At 45.2% G+C, this 19782-nt stretch overlaps 1 protein-coding gene across 1 annotated transcript in view; it reads left to right on the forward strand.

Annotated features, from left to right (window-relative positions):
• The window catches only part of Ptprn2 (protein tyrosine phosphatase receptor type N2), a 744114-nt gene that overhangs the window by 479876 nt on the left and 244456 nt on the right, over positions 1–19782 (forward strand). Inside the window, exon 12 of the mRNA XM_041638770.1 lies at positions 14617–14681. Within this exon, the coding sequence (XP_041494704.1) occupies positions 14617–14681 (65 nt within the window). The remainder of the gene's footprint in view (positions 1–14616; positions 14682–19782) is intronic.

A 19782-nucleotide genomic window follows, 5' to 3' on the forward strand; every position in this document is an offset into this window, starting at 1 on the left:
TTGTAAGCCCATCTGTTTGGCTTCTGGTAAGTGTTCAGGGCAATGACTTCACAATGGTATGGCTAATGTGGTTAGGGTTAGGGTTATGACTTGTCTCACTCCAACATTCACCCTATCTGTGATCTGCTGGAGCACATGAACAGCTTGACCTGCAAATGCAAAGCTGCAAGATCTCCACAATAGAAAGCAAGAACGGAATATCCAAGAAGAGTCTAAGTGAGGGTCCAGCATCAATGGTGCAGTGGAAAGCAGAGCAATGACTCTTTGCCATGAACACTTGCAAGTAAAGATATGTGGACAGAGGGGGTTACAGCATGACTCACTGTGTCACACTACAGCTTCCATAAAAGTATTTTAAATTTTTTTCCTTTTTTTCTCTTAAATTTTGTTTTATTTGAGACATGGTTACAGGGCAGAGGGCAGATGTGAAGGGATGGGAAAATGAATGGGATCAAGATGCATGATATGAAAGACACATCGAATAAATAAAAATTAAGTAAAACAAACAACAGCAACAAAAAACTCCAACTCTTGTCATGGAGGCTGCTTTGATCCTTTCAGCTGGGGCTGGGGACCTGGAGTCAGGTCCCACCGACTAGCACTCCACACTGGGGACCAGACTTCCAGCATGTGAGCCATAATCAAACTCAAGGAGATACCACATGGACGTGTGTTTTAATAATAAGGGTTAAACAAAGAACAAGAGTTAAATGAAATTGCTTTCAGATGAGTTCGTCACCATGGAGCCTCATTAAGGTTAATTTAGGCTAATGTGAGACTATTTAGCACAGGCCGCAGGAAGATCCAGGATGCAGAAGCAATAATGAGCAAAGAAGATGTAGGTGGGTGAATGTATCTAACAAAGTATGAGTTATGAGAGAACATTGTCTTGTGGGGCCAAAGCAAGGAAAAAAAAAACAGTGAACCTGCAAACAGTGGTGTCAGGAGTCGGAAGTCTGGGAAGCCATGGTGTCTGAGGTGTCCACAGGGGTGAGAGACTGTGAGTCCTTGCTGGCAGGAGAGTGTCCGACACACAAGCATGGAGGAACGGTGTCTAAGCCATTCACACGACTAGGAGATTGTGAATATTTACTAGCAGGAGAATTGACCAGACAGGAGTCTCTAGGTCTCCAGAACCACGGCTAAAAAAGGAAGTAGAGAATTCAAGTTTTCCTACAAAAGGACAATGTAGGGTGCTAGAAATAAATGTATATACAGTAAAAGATTATGACAATAAATGTTTGAAAACAAAGGTTACAATTAAAATAGGTTTTCTGTGCAGGGGGTGATGAGAACCTTGGATCATCAGCTGCACTGGTATGGTAACATGTGTCTGTAATCCCATCACTAAGGAGACGAAGATGAGCAGCTTCCTGGAGCTCTCTGGCCAGCCAGCATGGACAAATCAATGATCTCCAGGCCCAGTAAGAGAAACTATCTTAAAAATTACTGTGGAAAGGAATAGAGGAAGATGCATAATGTCAATCTCTGACTTTCTTACACATATGCACAACTGCACAACCTCTATTCACATATAGATACACACACAGGTTTTCAGAATAAAATATGCTAATTCAGTGCCACGAAAGGATGCTCTGGTAGCCCTGTGTGGAGGAGTGCTATGCTGAGGCCACTGTCACAGTGCAGCATGGCAGTATTCAAGTAGCCAAACTCACTGTATGGGTAGTCCTATAGCACTATAGCACAGAAGGCTCCATAGTGAAGACACATGACCTTGGGACCACATTGCGTGTTTGCTATACTGTACTTTTATATTCTTATTAAGGACTTACTTAATAAAAAGGGACTTTATATGAGAAAATATTGTGCAGCAGACCTGGCAACAGCAGCCTGGAAAGTTCTTGATAGTAGAGAGAGCTTGTGGAGTAGTTTAACTTAGAGGTGTTTTGTGACATTTCAACAGTGACAACATCACACAGTAGTGCATTTCCCAGAACACATTCCATCCATTGATGACAAGAGACCAAGAGACTGTGTGTGTGTGTGTGTGTGTGTGTAGACATGATGTGTGCATACATTGTTAGCCTAAAGTAGCAAACAGATTCCACAGAGGAAAATGAGTTCACAAGGGCATAAAATATTGCAATAGGAGTATGCTTGGGCAAAAGCAAGATAGAGCTAGAGAGGGTTGCCTAAGCTGATTTGACACAATTGCAGTTCACTGCTATTCTTGGCTGTGAGGATAGTGGCAAGGTCTCAGGTAGCTGTTGACAGATGTCTTGAAAGAAGTACTTCCTGTGTGAGCTTAAGAACATCCTCTATGACCTCCTGGTGGCTCTTGCCACTGTGTCCATGAGATCTATCTTCAGTGACCTCCTAGTGGTTCTTGTCATTGTTTATATACTAGAGCCATCTTCCATGTCCTTGCTCTTGTCACCTAAACATATACACAAGATCTGTCCTCCATGATCTTATGGCTCTTGCTACCATGTATACATGAGATCCATCCCCAATGACCTCCTCATGGCTCTTGTCATCAAGTATATGTACACAAGGTTCCCTCCTTCATAACTTCTCAACTTTATATCTTTGTTGTTGTTAGGGTTCAACACAACAACCCTATTTGTTACAACTTCCACAAGAAAAGCTTAGAAAGAAAGGAAGCCTTCTCTCACTTACAAGTAATCTCTTCATTTGTAAAACACTTGGAAATACCTAGGCATACTGTTTTGATCACTTCTGCAGTGTCTCAACAAAGCACCTAGTGCTGGTTAACTAAAAGAGAAAAGAGAAGTATTTAGCTAATGAATTTTAGTCTAAACAGTTGGGTATAGGCTCTTTGAGGACCTGGAAGATGACATCACAAGGGCAGCCCTGAAGAAGGGCCAATCATGTGTAAGGCAGAAGCTAGACATCACTGTCTAACACTTCTCTTCAGAACTAACCCAATCCTAGAGAAACAACATTAATTCCCTTCCAGAAAAGCACCTTCAATGACCCTCTCTATAGGACCCTGCTCTTAAAAGTCCCACCCCCTTTTAATACTTCCAAACTTCTAATACATGATCTCTAGTTGGCTAGTTCAGGAAGGGCAGGGACATCCTGTTTCTCTTGCCTTTGCTAGGTCTAGATAAAACTGATACCTCTGGTCTCCATAAGGAATTGTTAGGAAAAGTTTTACCTGTGTCATTTTAATTCTGACACTTAGGAAAATGAGACATCTAGATGTTGTGGCATCATGCTACTCTCAGATGACTCAATGTAAGGCCAAACATCAAACATTCTCTTCTATTTTACTGCTCAAAGTCTGGGTTTTCCACCATGTAGACCCTGGGAAGGGATGCTACGATGACCTTGAACTAGAGATGGGGGCAACATTTGAAGAGAATTACAAGACTCCTGCAAAGGATTCCTCGTGTGCTAAATGTGGAAGCTCAGAAAAAAGTTAGCCTACCACTGGTATCAGTGACAGATAGAATGGTGATATAACAGCTAAGGCCTGGAGTCACTGCCAGACCATAAGTCCGTCCATGTTTCCTGAAAATCAAAGCCTTTATAACTTTTTCTGCTTACAATGCCTTTCCACCCAAGGAAATTTAATACCACCCATTCATGCCAGTAACATAAAATAGGTATGCAAATCAACCATTTACTGATATCAAATCATAAAGGCATTCATTTTGAAGCAATTATTTGCTATGCATATTATTTTACCATGTATTAAAGACAAAGGCAGGCGTGCAGACTAGTGAAATGGATGCACTTGTTTAACAGAAAGAATTAAATCTCCACTGAATATTTGATACTGTAGAACACAGAGCCTCATCAATGTTTTTCCAAGTTGGTTAATATTTTGATTTTCTAATCATCAAATGGCAGAAGTAGATTTAGGGCCATTTCATAAAATGTTGGATATTATATCCTAATCCCAAGTCTAAATTCATTGAGTTCTTTGTCAAGTTAATGACTCAAACAGCCTTTTTAATCAATGCTTTTATTAATTTTTGGAGAATTTCATACAATGTATTTTCCTCATATTCATCCCCCTTCTTCAATGCCTCCTAGACCCTCCATCACCTCCCTTCCCACCCAACTTCATATTCTCCACCTCCCGCACCCACAGTGAGTCCAGGTTATGTTGGCCAACTATGCCTGGGTGTGAGACCTCCTCACAGTGTGATTGGTGTCCCAGATGTCACACCACTGAAGACTCTTCCCAGAAGTAATAAAATGCCAGCAATGCCCCAGCTATGCTTCAGAGAAGGGAAGGCCTACAGGCCCAGATCTGCTCTCCATGCTGGGCTGTGTCTAGCTTGGTCTTGTACAAGTTTCCTGCGTGTGGTGCGTTATATGTGCATTTTCCCTGTGGGATCTAAAAGAAACTGTTTCTTTGATGTTGTCCATCACCTCTAGTTCTTATGATCTTTCCATGCCTCTTAGATCACATTTAGGGCTGAGGACTCTGAAGGCTCTTATTTTCTGTGGATCTCTGTGTTCATTGCCACATATAGCAAGAAGGAGCTTCTTTGATGAGATGAGTGGTACACCGATCTATAGGTATAGCAGAATATCATTAGGAGTAATTTTTTACTATGTTCATTTAACAGAATAATAATTGATTTCTCCCCTAGGGTCTATGACCTCTCTAGCTACAGGTTCTTGACCTTATTGGCATCTTCATGTATGGGTTTCATCTCATGGAACAGACCTTAAATTCCATTTGGTTGGTTAATCCCATAACATTCATGCTACCATTGCATCAGTCGGTATATCTTGCTAGGCAGGTCATCAAATAACATTTTTTAAAAAAATCAAGCATTGTCACACAATCCAATCCAAAGTTGTACTAATTTGATATTAATATGCTAAGGAATTACAGTAGTAAATACCTAAATCCCTTGTTTTCTATAATTCTATAATTAAGCCATGATGTTTTTATAATAGCAGGAAAAATGGATTAGAGCAAAAAGCCCTGCAGTTCATAACACACAGTTGTCTCTAGCCTATGCGGATGTGTTTCCAGACAGCCAGTGGTGCTATGTGGTATGGTACCATGCACTGTGCAAAGTATGCATGTTGTGTGCTCAGAACCAAAGATGAGGCAGTGCTGAATGCTGCCAGCGGCATCTCAGGTCAGTTATGTGTGGTTTTGAAATAATTTTGGTGCCTTGCATGTTGTAAAACTTTTTACTGTTGCTAGATTTTACAAACTTCACTTTCAGTTATGTGACCCCATATGGGGCTGAGAGCCACAGTTTGAAGATGAGAGGGACAGTGCATACCTCTGATCCCAGCACTCGTGTAGCCAGTGCAGGCAGATGTCTGAGTCTGCGGCCATCCTGGTCTACATAGTGAGTTCTAGGCCAGCCAACCAGGGCTACACAGTTAGTTAGACTCTGTTTCAAAATGAACCAACTAACCAACCAAAAAAAGATTTTCTTTGGAAGGATAGAAAGATGCTCAGTAGTTGAGAGCACTGACTGTTCTTCCAAGAGACTTAGGATTGAGTCCAACACCCATCCATGTGGCAGCTCACAACTGTCTGTAACTCTAGTTCCAGGGGATCTAATGGCCCCTTCTGGCTTCTTAGGGCACCAGGCATGCATGTACACAGGCAAATGTAAAACACTCATATGTGTTTTTAAAGGTTAAATTAAATTTTAAAACATTTTAATGTTTCTTTGAGTAGATAGGTGGGATAGCAATATTATTTTATTAGACTGGATTAGACTGGACCAGCCAGGAGGCCACACGGAGTAAGTGGCCTCTCAGCACAGCAGAGGCACAAGACTCCCAACTGTGTACTTACCTTCTACTCAGCACTCTTCACCCACAGAGGAAACAGTATAGGTCTTAAGCGTGTGTGTGTGTGTGTGTGTGTGTGTGTGTGTGTGTGTGTGTTAGTGCAGGTGCACAGTGCCGCAGCATGCATGTGAAGATCAGGAGACAAGAGTGTTGGTCCTCACGTCCCACTTTGTTTGAATCAGGGACCCTTGTTGTTTGCTGTTGTGGATGTCAGGCTTGGTGGCCTGAAAGCTTCTGGGGGGTTCCACCGTCTTTGCATGCAATCTCAGCATAGGAACTTTGGGATGACAGGCCTGGGTTACATGTTCATCTTTCCATGTGTTCTAGGGACCTGACCTCAAGCCCTCACTCTTATGCAGAAAGTTCTTGACCCCCTGAGCCATCTCCCAACCCCATTGGTTTTTAGAACATTTTAAAATCCTGTTTAAGCTGGGTATGCTGGCATATGCCTCTAATTCTAGCATTCAAGAGGCAGAGGCAGGCTGGTGTGTCTGAGTTGGAGGCCAGCCTGGCCTAAACAGTGAGTTTTGGATGAGCCAAGGCAGCTCGGAATGACCTTGTCTCAAAAAAACAAAGCACAAAAATATTAAGTATAAATAAAACTACAGTTTTTTAACTCCACCCAGCCAACTCTAAAGCCAGGTTCTCTTAGGGTAGGTAGGTTTGGATAAGGAACAAGTTTAAAAAAAAAATCAAGTAACCCAAATGTCAGTGTATTTTCACCTGTAGGTGCATAGTTTTCCTTTGCTTCACAAATCATTGAATTATCAGAGATTTTTGTGAACTAGACAGATACAACCTGGCTGTAATTGCACATAGGGAACAAAAGAAAGTTGGAATTTTATCTTCAAAAGAAATTATTTTATTTAGTTGCACTATTAGTATCATAAAGCAAAACATAATTGATGCCAAAGTTTTCAGTATAAATATTTAGATAAAGTTGAATTTTATCTTATTTAATTAAATTCAATCAAATTTTAGGCATTATGAATATTTGTATAAAAATAAAAACATGTGATTTTGACATCATGCCCACCTGATTGCTTATGAGATAAATTAGTGCGAGGTGGCAGATTGGCCGTATCATGACCAGCAAGTATAAAAATGGATATTGGGAGTGTTTGGTACAACAAGTCCTTTAACCATGGTTTCAATTTCCATGTTTTTGGTTATCCACCAATAGCCACCATCTGATATATTCAATGGAAAGTTACAGAGATTCATAGATATTAAATTTCATGTCATTCTGAGCAGTATAATAAAATCTTATGTGTCCCTTCTGATCCCACCGGGATCTTGGCATTATCTCTTTCCCCCAAGCTTCCAGGCTGCCCAGACTACCTGCTTGGGTAATCAGATCCACCCACCATCACAATCCCTTGGTGCTGTGTAAACTTAACCCTGGCCCCACAGCACAAGAGAATGGCTCCTGACACCCATGTGTGTCCCGGTTGTCAAGATTAGTTCATCACGCATTGCTCTCTTTAAGGCTCATTGCAGAGGTATGTAGAGGAAGCATGATGCACAGAGGATCCCGTCTTGTCTGGGATTATGAACTCTTACAGGGTACAAGGCAGCTGACCTGAAACAATGCATGTGGTGACGGTGAACTCTGCACTCATGAACACGTCCAGAACCAAGGCTGTTAGGCAGTGAACACAGACTGGTACGGAAGTGATACATTTTGCAGAAACGTCTTGATTTCCTGTGATCTGAGGTTTGAGATTTGGCATGTCAGTTCATTTGTCTCTTCTGCTACCCGAGAGTTCGTGGTATCCAGGTTCCATACATGCATACACAACCCTCATGCAGACAGTTTCCTGGGTAGTGCATTCCTCAGGGCGAGCAAGTAAGAACGGCCAGGGTGGCTCTGATGTATGGAGGTGCTTGGCACTACTGCAGGTCCCCATCACAGTCTGTAGGTCCTGAAAGGGAGTGCAGAGGTGCAGACATGCAGCTAGATCCCACACACATGGCTGGCAGAATAGTAGGACTGGCCAGTAGGCTAGCTGGAAGGAATCTTAAGAGGGAACTAACAGTTTCAAGGCTGAGCAACTGGAAGCTAAAAATACCAGAGAAGGACTGGGCTGGGGAGCAGATGAGTGACGGTGGCAGAGATGTCATTGGACAGGGGTGGAGAAAGAACAGATGCAGTCTAGGATTTGGATACCCACAGAGAGGTAGCCGTGGAGACCAGTAGATTCAGTAGAAAGATACAGTTCCTATGTAAACAGAAGCTGTTGAAAACTCAGATAAAGTTCCTATTGTTCTTCTTCTTCCTGGATGAGTGTTCTTCTTCTTCTCGGAGAGGAAAGGAGGATGCAAAACACACGTGGCGCAAGGTTTATTGCAGCGTAACAGTAAAGGAAGAGAAGGGAAAAAGAGTATGAACGGATGGTTTTCCAGCTTTTAAAGGGTTCCCCACGCACGTGTGTCAAACGCCATGTTCTGCACCTGTGCAGCCTTTGTGTGGAAAGCTAGGTGCTCCTGGGAAAGGTAGTTCCCCAGACGAGCGACGCTCAGGGGCCTTCTGGGGAATAACACCTATGGTTCCTAGAAAATGATAGGGGTCATCATAAATGCAAACCGCAGAGTATCCCATCCTCCATGGGAAGGAGGACAAGAAGGCGTAGTGTAGGAGGGAAGTCATAAAAGGATACCCAGGACCAAAGTTCAGACATTTCCAAGAAGGCAGCCGATGTCAAACATTGAACTTGGAATATGCCTCATCTCCAAGCTTCTAGCAGCCCGTCTCACAGAGGGTCCTCTAAGGTCCATCCAAGAAGGTTAAAGGATGTTTCCCGTGGGCCCAGCAAGGCCAGGTAACTGAGCTATACCTACTCCCACTGTCCTCTTCCAGCCTAGGCACACAGTACTCTGGAAGGTGCTACCCCACTACTTTTGAGTGGGTTTTAGTTCTAACCTCAGCTGCCTAAAGTGTGGCAACAGGGCAGATCTGAGAGCAAGCCAGCCTGCGGCCTAGTGACTGCCCTGTCTTTGGCTCCTGCTGAGCAGTTTGAGCAGGACAAAGTACTCTGCCTTCCAGACTGAAGAGATCCAGGTCCCATCTGGAGGCTCTGAACATCACTGGGGTTGAGAGGGGTGTGCCTGAGGCTCAAGACTCCTGACCTTTGGAAGGTGCCTGCAGAGAGGACAGAACTTGAACTGAAGTATGCCTTGTGGGGTTCCCCCCTTTTAAAATCCCTTCACAGGAAATATGATCTGCCAGGAAGAAGGAGAAGTCATGCAGTAGCTGCAGCATCCAGGCTCTCTCAGCTTCTTCTTTCGACAGGTGTGGTTCAGTCCCCTCTCCTTGGAGACCATACCCAGCCTGCCCTGCTGCTATGTCCCCTGCGGTCCTTCTATAGAAAGAAGAACAGGGAGTCTGCTGGCCAGTGTGGTGAATCAGTCATCAAACAATGACTGACGTCTCCTAACCAGGGTCAGCCTATCCACAGATAAAACCAGCCTCTCAGCCACCTTCATCACACACACACACACACACACACACACACACACACACACACACACACAACAGTGCATAGAGAGCCCAAGGCTTAGTCAGAAAGGCTGACTATTAGGGAAGGGATCTAGATCCTAGCTGATCTGCCCATCCTTTCTATGAAATGCCTAGGTATAGGAGCATGGAGAGTGAGGAGCCCAACCAAAGGGACTTTTCACAAAGACAAGGCCACTGTCCATGGGTGGTCAGCTCCCTGGGCAGTACTTCACCTACATAGCTTCCCCAGCTCAGCTTGCCAACAGAGGGACTCCATTAAGTTGTCCCCATTATAATTCAGATTACAGGAGAGACTTGTGCACATTCTTTCAGGTTAGAATACAAGGGATAAAGAGAAGAGGCAAAATTACTTCACTGTCGCTGCATGTTAATTATATGGAAGCTGCATAAATTGTCAAGTGCAAAGAATTATTCTGATAAATTAAAATACTAATTAAATAGGCTATTGCAGAATTTTGAGAACATTACAGGGTTCCGCTTCTTCAGGTAATTTGCATATCCTTCATCTAGTGAATTTAATTTTAAAGGACTTCTTTTTGTGTTTGGAAACCCTTTTTGTCTCGCATGAAGATAAAAACGGGCTATCTGCTTTACTCTCTGCCTTAGTTGAAGCAGTTTCTTTTGCTGTTCCCATGCTGTGCTGGCCCACTGGTCCCCCCTCATACATACTAGCTCAACTAAAACAAGAACTCAGCTGAAATTTGGGCATGTGGCTGAACAGGACACTTCCAATAGCTGGAACTGAAAAGGCTGCCCTGCGGAGTCTCGGTGTAATGAAGGCAAGACCTGGCGGTTTTCATAGGTCTGCTGACCTTCACATGCTCCATGGCAGGGAGATATTCCTACACTAAACGAATAAATATAAATAAATGTAATAAATTTTTTTTTGAGATAGGGTTTCTCTGTGGCTTTGGAACCTGTCCTGGAACTAGCTCTATAGACCAGGCTGGTCTCGAACTCACAGAGATCCGCCTACCTCTGCCTCCCGAGTGCTGGGATTAAAGGCGTGCGCCACCATCGCCCGGCTTGTAATAAAATTTTTAAATAAGCAAAAATTTTAAAAATAAGTAGAAGTAACAGAAAGGCTAGCATGCTTAGGATAAATTCTGCAACGTAAGCATGAAGAAGAAAACAAAGCAAACTCACCCAGCCTATAATATCTGCACCAGTGAGGGCCTTCCAAGCACAGCCCAGGGAACCAACAAGGAGGTGGCACAGCTGGAGAACTTAGCCAGAGACATGAAACCGATCACGAAAGAGCTCGGGGTCATGGGAACCATGGCCACTGCCCCTTGGCAGAGCTGGGACCCATCTACAGCAGGGTCGGGAGACAGAAGGGATTTCTCAGGGGGAAGGGCAGGAGAATAAATTCTGGAATAAGGCTGTCCTTCTAAATCCTGCTCTCCTATTTGGGTACCACTGGGTTTACTGATGATGATGGTGTTTCCTGAGGGGCTAGAGGCTGAGCTCTGATGCTGGGTGTGAAGGACTAAACAGATGGTGGGCATGACCTCTGTGGTCACCAGGGCTCTCAGTGAAGCCTCTCCCACCCAAGGCTCAGCCCAGATGCCTCAGCCACCTGGATAGCTCAGTTTGCTATGTGGCAGAGGATGACTGCGCACTTCTGATCCTCTGGCTGCATCCCGGCACTGCACACTAGATAAGCAACTGAATTGATTCCCAGTCTTGCTCTGCACTTTAAAAATTTTCTCATGACCAGACCACACAAAGTACAATAACATCTCACTCACTGGCAATGGTCTTGAACTGGCCAGACTGTACTCAGAGGGTGGGAGGCACCCAAAGCACCATAGTGTGCTGGGCAAGCGACTTGAAAAGTACCAAGCTCTGAGTGGCAAAGCAGGGGCTCTGCCTGGAAAAGGCATGCGAGTCATGTAGCTCTGCCCTTCAGAGTCTAAACACATGTGGTCGTGTACTGAAAATGTTTTGCCAAGCAGTGATAGGCGAGACACTAAAAGACCATGTTGCCAATCAAGCCATAACAAATGCTTTGTAATTGTTTGCAGTTATTTGTGTTGTTGACTAACTTTGTTCGGGCTTCTTTACCAAAAGCCATCTTGCATATATATCAAATGGAAATTTCCAGATTGAGTTGAAGGCTTCCTGAGGTGCTTACATACCTAGAGCATGACCCAAGAGCATTTATCTGTGGTTTCCTGGGACAGCATCTCCAGGCTGCAGGGGTGATGGTGACCTCCTTCTTACAGCAGTATAGGGCATCCCATGGACCACAACGTGGGCTGCCAGGGAATAGGTATCAGCCAGTGCCCTTTCAGGAGTTGCCTTCTCCGCCGGGGCTGCTTCTGTAACCAAACTCTCACTGCCGCAGCCACCCAGATAGCTCTGTGCTGACTTGCCACGCCAAGACCACACTAAGGAGACACTACTCCCTGGGCCTAGGATACTCTCCTGCTTTTCTAAGAAAAGTTTGTTGACACCGGTTTGAACTATTCAGCTTAATGAAGTATTGGCTGGCTGCTTTTTATAAAAATCTCTCGTCTGCAATCTCTGCCATCTAGGAAGAACTGCAGTGTTTATAGATTCATTCTTTAGGCCCTTGGTCAGCCTATTCAGAGAGTTGCTGTTAGCCCACTAATAGCCACCAGGAAGTATGAGCCTATGAAAACATACCACTTTGCACCTCGAGGAAATTTCTTGCCATCCAAGTTCTAAACCTGTGCGTCATTGCCTCCACCCCACATCTCCCCACCAGCTGAGGGCGCACTAAATACCTCAGCTCTCTCCTGAATTGCTTTATGTCCACCTTGCTCTTGCAGTACAGTGGTGATTACCTATGTGTAAAAAATAATGTCCATTTGTTAGGAGGGGAACTTTTTTCTACAAGGCAATGAAAGGCCCTGGAGGTAGAGAGGCAGGCAGGCTGTAATTGGATCTCATTTGTATCCCTCTAAAGACATATTTCATTGCCCAAGACTCCTGCAGGTGTATTATGATAAGAGGTGACAGCAGCTGCTTTTCTCTGGCCGTCTTGTTCTGTAGTAATCACAACAGCAGTGCCCTCTTCATTCATAGCGTTTTCAGGAAAATTAGGAGTTTTATTTCTTTCTGGTTTTTATTTCCAAATGACATGAGCTTTACCCAAAAGAATATTTCTACTGAATCATAAGCCGAGGTCAATTGCCTGGTGACATGCTTCCTCTCTGCGAAGTGGGGGCTGCTGGGTCTGCGGCCCGGGCACTACAACTGCTGAGACTTCATTTGCATCTGCTAATTGTTTCCCAAGCTCATTTCTTCTGGCATGATATCAAATAGAATTTGTTCTCTGAAAGTCTTCCTCATGTGAAGTCAGGAACAGATGAGCACAGGGTTTTTATTGGAACAAAATCATATGTTTCTGATAGGGGCATGGATTAAAAGGGAGTAAAATGACTCCTGGATCCTGTGATGTAAGCACACAGGCAGCCCTTTCAAAATGTGTGCAGTGCTAGTTAACAAAATAGTTATTTCTCAACGGGCATATATCTGTGTGTACACTACACCATTTTAAAATAAGATCTTACAGTTTGTACAGTCTGTTTACATACAATTTCCTATCAAATCTTCAGTAACTGGAGACTGCCTAGAATGACATGCTTTCAAAGATGATATCTATATATCATATAAGTGCATGACAGCCCCGAAGTTGTGGGCGTGAGAGAGCTGTCCCTACGTCATGTGTCAGCTCGGGCAGGAGAGAGATGCCCTTCCTCCTCCCCTGCCAATCAACGCCTGAGACAGGTGAGAGAGCTGGCCTTGAGTCAGAAGGGCAGGAGACATGCTTTTGCCTGCCACCAGCTACAGCACTTGGGAGAGCAGGCCCTGCATTTTGTGGGGGCAGCACCATAGAGCCAATCTATTGGCAGAGGTGTGTGTGAGCCATCCCTGAAGTTGTGAGCATGGGAAAACTGTCCCCATTACTCATTTGTCACATGGAAGCATGGGCAGGGGAGAGCTGGCCCTGAGATCATAAGGGTGGGAGAACTGCCCCGTCCCCTTCTCACCACCAGCTGCCACACTCAGGAGAGCAGGCCCTGCACCTCGAGTGGGCAGTAGAGTCAACCCCATTAGTGGAGGTGTGGGGAAGGTAGCTCTGGTGTTGTGGGCATGGTTGTCCCCATTACTCACCTGTCATGTGGAGGCCTGGGCAGGAGAGGAATGCCCCTCCCCCACTCCACTACCCATCAATGTCTGAGGCAGGTGGGAGAGCAGTCCCTGCCCATCATCTGCTGCAGCGTACAGGACAGTGGTCCCTACGCCATGCCTGGGCAACCCAGTCGAGCTGGCCCTGAAGGTGTGGGTGTGGGAGATCTGATCCTAAGGACATGAAAGCAGGGGAACTGGCCACAATCTTTCTCCTCCCTGCAAAATGAGGACAAGAGAGAGCTAGTGGGCGGGCCAACTCTGTAACTACTTAGACCCAGACCAGAATTATGTGTTTTCCCACTCCAACATCCACTCCATCTGTGATCTGCTGAAACACGTAAAGCGACCAGTCCTGAAGACCCAAAGCTGCAGGATCTCCACAACATAGGGCAAAACAGGATAACAAGAGGAGTTCCAGTGAGGGCCCAGCACTGCTAGTGCAGCAGAAACCAGAGGCCTTGAACCAGACCCATGACTCTCTACAATGGACACTTGCAAATAAAGATAAATGGATGGAAAGGTTTACTGCGTGCATCAGTGTGCCACACTACACACAAATAAAATAAATTTTATTTGGAAAGGGGATTTGCTACAAGGGCAGAGGGCAGCATGAAGGGATGGGAAATGAATGGGATGGAGATGTACGATGTGGAAGACACAAAGAATAAGTAAAAAGGAAGTTAAAAAAAACAACAAAAACACAAAAATGCTATGAACGTAGGCGAGCAAGCATCCTCGTGGTATGGTTGAGCATGGGCAGGTTTACTCTCACTGCCCTTTGATATGCCATGTTTTATGGACACTCACAGAAGACCTGCCCTTTCCTAGACCAAAAGGAGGAGGCATGGATTGGGTGGTGGGAACAGAGGGGGTTTGGGGAAAGGGATTGGGAGGAGAGAAGGTAGGATAAACTGTGGCTGGAATTAAAACAAAATAAATAAATAAGTATTTAAAAAAAATAATAAAGGATATGCACCAGTGTTTAGCTGAGGAAGACCAGCGCCTGAGCGGAGCATAGGGTCCCTGCTATCCACCCGTTGCTCAGCGTAGTGCCTCTGTAAGTCAGGCTTCCCAAGCAGCTACTTGCAGGAATTTGTTAATAGAAGAGAACACTCTCAAATGCTCTTTCTATACTGACTGCCTTCTTTTGATTTTTTCCCTCACAGTTGACAACAAAGACCAGCTGGAGAAGACATCTGGGCTGACTATCCTCCAGAGCGGAATCAGGCCTGTGAGTAGTGCAAGGCGTATCCTCACAAGGGACCCTCACGGCTGGTGCCATAGTGCTGGGCGGTTGGTGAAGTCTAGGAACATAGGTTTGGTTTATTGTGTGGTTAATCCAAGGAGCCTTTTGTCAGCTCAGCTGATGGGAAATCAGTCTTCCCGATGTATTGATGCTGACCAATGGTGTAGGAAATGGAACTGTTTATGCTGCCTTTGAAATCACAGTTGGGTAACTCCCCAAGAAAAAAATCTGTCACTTAAACAAAACAGAAGACTCCAAAAAAGATGGTGTCTTATATTGCCTAAATTATTAAAAATGTTCCGGGAAGTCATTTTTCCCTATGAATTCCGTGTTCGGACAAAAGCACAGAGCTATGAATGTATCTATGAAGTGATTTGATGCTGTCAAATCCCTGGTGTACGACCATTGCCTCACTGTTTCCAGACCGAATGATATGTCTTCTCAGTGCTTGCTGGTGACCACTCTCTTGGCCAAGTGACAGTGTCATGAACTGTGCGTGTCCCAGTGGCTGAGGTTCCTCCCAGGAGCTGCACGTAGCCACTTCTAAGTCAGCATGCACCAAAGCCAATCTGTGCTCTCCTGTCTGGAATTTCAAAGTTCATAGCACTTGTTGTTAACGTTAATTAAGCATTAATGAGTGCCCGTTTGTAAGTGTTCGCTGCTATATCTCGGGTTGTCCTTGCGGAGCCACTTACGGACTCACAGATTGCGCAATCAGATCTCTGGCTCTGGGAGCCAGGTGATGCTAAATAGTTGGCTGTTCTCAGAGGCCTGGGTTTCCAGGGAGCTCTGAAGAGGGCTTGAGTACCTGGGATGTCTTAGTTGTTGACAACAGAGTACAGGAGAGTCATACCCTATAATTGATACAGACTTCTCAAAGGACATTCTAAGAGCTTGACAAATGTCATTCTTCTCAGTGTGTTCTTGAAGCCAGGGTGGCCCATCCTCGATTAGCAGTGCAGGTGACAGCTGAGGACACTCTGGTTGTTTCTTTAGCAGTCAGTGAAGTGGAAGAAAGAAGCCAAGTGTCTTAGGGCTTCCAGAACCATCTGTATCTAAGTGCGGGCCAATGGCCATGTCATTGAGAATAAGTACAGTGTGGAGGCCGGACACTGAGTGCTTAGATGTTGTTGTCTTTCTCTAGATGGGGACAAGCTCAAGTTCTGGCCTATGTTTCCAGTTCAATTTCTTCCTCGGGGAGCAATGGTGGCACTCAGCCATTGAGAGCAACCCAGAGTTAGGCCACGGTCATTGGTATGACCTGGTTCCAGAAAGCTTAGAAACTGGATTGAGTACGGAAGCCAACATCAGGTGTGTGATAAGACCCAGCATGGCCTGGGAGGTGACAACTGGGACCTTTCCACTTGGATACTGAATACCCTATCCCTTATTGTAGTGTGACCTTCAGCTGCTCCAGGACAGCCAGAATGTAGAGAAGGGCCAATCCCATTGACCAACTGAGACTTGGCTCTCAAGCTCCTCCCAAGCTTTCCTTGGCTGCTTTCATATATGATCCATACTGTCATTCACCACCTTGAGCCTCAGGCTCCACAGTGGCCTACTCAGCATGTAGCCGCTGATGGGGGAGCTGGGAGGTTGGAAAGCTATGTCCTCACCCTTCCAATGGCCCACCTTACTCTACTCACAGCCTCTGACCTCCAGCACTTTCCTAATACCAAGGAATGCAGGCTTTCTCCCTACTCCTACATGTGTGCTCCCTATCCAAGCATCTGCCTGCAGTGATGGCCTTGGTGTAGTCTGTCTTCTCACCCTGTGATTCTGTGTGCTCTGACGTCACATAGGCAGTCAGTGTGTACCGCGTGTTCTGAGAGGACTTGCGTGCTTCCCCGTATATGTGTTCTTCCCTGGGAGACTCTTCCCTGGGAGACTCCCCCCAGACCTCAGTCCTACCTTTCTGCCATGCTCGTCACCTTTGCTCCTGAGATTCAAGCCAGCAACGCTGAGAGGAGCACAATGCACTGCCACACGCTTCCTGTTTCCCATCTCTCTACTATAATTCTCTCGTCTCAACCAGCCGCTACTTTGAAAGCTGCTGCTTCCTGGACCTTGGAGTTGTCTGACATCACCGTCATGGCCTTGAGCCCAGCTCTCCACATGCTCCATTGGCATATCCCTCGCCAGCTCTAGGCTGGAAGCTGCTCGGACAGGCAGACAGCATTCACAGTAGCAAAACGGAAGAAAGGGTTCAAGCTGAGAAAGCCTTTAGAAAGCTAATCATATCTTTTCCTAATTTTAATTCTCTCATTCAGTCAGCCTGATTTTGATTTTTTAAAGTGTATTTCTAATTTTCCTAATTCCCGACTCTGTAACGTAAGGCAGGTGTGATTGCTAGGAATCTAATGGCATTCACAGATGTGCTTCAGGCACTTTGATTCACACGTGTGATGACAGATCGCAGAATTAAAACCTTTTAAGCCAAATAGAAATATCTCAAAACAAACTTTAAAAACATAAAGAGATTGCGGTGCACACACACACGCCTCCCGAATAGATGGTCTATTGTGGTGTGCACACTCATGCCTCATGAATAGATGGTGTATTGTGGTGCGCACACACAAGCCTCCCAATTAGATGGGTGGTATTTTGGTGTATTTCAAAACCTGATGTCTGATACCTTGAGAACTTTTCACATTGCTCACATTAATGAAGCCACTTTCCTCTGGAGGACAATTATAATTGCTCTGAAGACACATTGGTATATGAACAGAGGCATCCTGGCATGGGGTTAGAGGTTGTAAATTTCTTCTTCAGTATTATTTTGGGTTCTTCCTTTGAAATAACTATAGATTTAAGGTGCTATAAATTGGATCAGAGAATCCCTACACAACCCTCACTCAGTAGGATCCCCCATGAATCTATGTATGTAAGATTGTAGGCCATTAGCAAAACCAAGAGATTCATGCTATGAGGCGTACATGAATGTCTTTGAGTCTTTAGTGCCATGATATATCATCTAATTTTTTTTTAAAAGGACATACGAATTAGTAAGCGACCACCAATGTGAACAGGCAGCCCTGGGGATGTGAGGTCAGCAAGGTCCCCACTGATTCTGACACATTGTGACTTGGGGGTCTTTAGCCATCATGTATCTGTGACAATCTCACAGGGCATGTTGTACCTGGGCAAGGCACAGTAAGCAATGTTAACCATCCCTGGCCATTAGGGAAGGATTCACCTAGATGTCAAAGAGGAGAAACATCGGGTGCCTTTGACAGAGACAATACAGCCTGTGGTAAGGAGGGTACCACTGTATCCTGATGTTGGGAGGCAGCTCAGGGAAGCCCTTCCTAGACGTGGTTGCATAGAGAGGAGAAGCATGGTCACTGAGCTTGTAGATGGAAGGAGGGGATTCTGCAAGCCTACGGCCTGGTTGGATATGTATGAGGACACAGGTCAGACATTCCTAGATCCTAGGCTCAGATCCAGTGAACATGACCTCCAGCTGGTCCTCTTGGCTCCTGGCTTGTGTGCTGTGGCCATCAGAGTCACTAACAGCCGTTAGTCACTGGGAAGTGTGTACTGTAATGTGGAGTGAATGAGTGCCCATGAATGCCAGTTTTGGGCAATAGAGTTGGTGCTTCTCCTTGGGTGGCCATCCTCACTGTAGCTCTAGTGAACTCTCTTCTCTACATCTGGAACCTTAGCCTGCCCGTGGGTATTCAGAAGAAACAAGGGATCAGCATGTGTTCAAAAGTATGTGAAAAAAGGGATGGGTGGGGTGTGATGGGTGTGGCAGATACAGTGGTTGGTGTCTACGTGAAGATCAGAAACTGGGTTCAAGACGATGTTGTAGTCATGTCTGATCACGTGTCCCTGGTGACCTCATGGCAAAGTAAGAAAGTGTGGTTACTTCATGGTATGGGCCCTACTTCAGCCCATGGCTTACTATGTTTGTGTATAGACTAAGAACAACCTTGCAATCAGATGGTAGAGTCCTGTACCCTAGGAAACACAGGCCTTCTGAGAACCTATGAGCATCACAGGTTGCGCAGTCAATCCCCAAAGAGAGCAGACCCCAGGGCATTGCTAAAGGTCCCTACCAGAAGCCCCTTCTACTCCCCACTGAAAGTTCCCAGTTTTTGGCTTTGGGAACAGATATTGGACCCTGGCTAGGGATGGGGGACAGCGAAGGAGCCAAAACTGCCCTCTGGGGCTAGGGGGCTAGGAGTGCTTCTTTTTCAGCTACTGCACTGTTCTCATTGCCATTCTATGAACATCCGCTTCATTTTATTCTAATCTGCATTTCTTGACAAAGGAAGAGGATTTTTTTTCTCTTAAATGCAAAAGTGCATAGGCCTGAGAAAAGACTGTTGACTTGTCAGTACTCCTAATTTGTGTTTGAAAAGGAAAATCTGCATGAAATTGCATTAAATATCTAAGGCCCCATCTCTCTTTTCTATGCCCAGCTCCTCCACAGCCCCCATGAGTGGTGAGCAGTCTAGACAGACAGAAGCTGAGGTTTCCAGCAGCCCATCCCTGGGTCCCTGGGCTCGGCTCTGGGTCTGATACTCAGCTTTGATTTGACAGACCTGAGGACCATAGCTACTCACCTGCAGACCCACTGCTCCACATGGTAAAGAAAACTGCACCCGAACGTGTCCCACACAATTACCTGTACTTGCTGTATGGGAAAATATGAACTCATTGTGAATTCCTTTCTTTCCAGAACCACCACAGAGCGCACCAAGCTCCCAGTGTCTCATGGGTCTTTCATGTTCCCCTGTGACTCAGAGGTAGAGAGCAACCATATGATGTAGCAGTTGCCATAGTAACAAATTCAATTTTTATTCAATATCAAGGTAAATAGTCACGTAAAATGAAGTAAGTCACATCTGATGGTGGTTACCCACCCACTCCTTGTTCTTTCCTAACATTTTCGTGTATATTTTGTAAAAATATACATAATGTATATTTCAAATACAGAGATATGACTTACTGCCTGCTGGGCCTGAGGGTGACATCTTTTCCCCTTTTCCCCTTGAGAAGCAGAGGGGGCAAATTGGCCAATGTCTTCATGGTCAGTATGGCTCCTGGCTCCTGTGATTCCACGAAGGCTGTGAGCTTG

This window comes from Microtus oregoni, unplaced genomic scaffold, assembly GCF_018167655.1.
Source record: "Microtus oregoni isolate MIOR12 unplaced genomic scaffold, Mior012 000056F_ref0000123, whole genome shotgun sequence".
NCBI classification, from domain to species: domain Eukaryota; kingdom Metazoa; phylum Chordata; class Mammalia; order Rodentia; family Cricetidae; genus Microtus; species Microtus oregoni.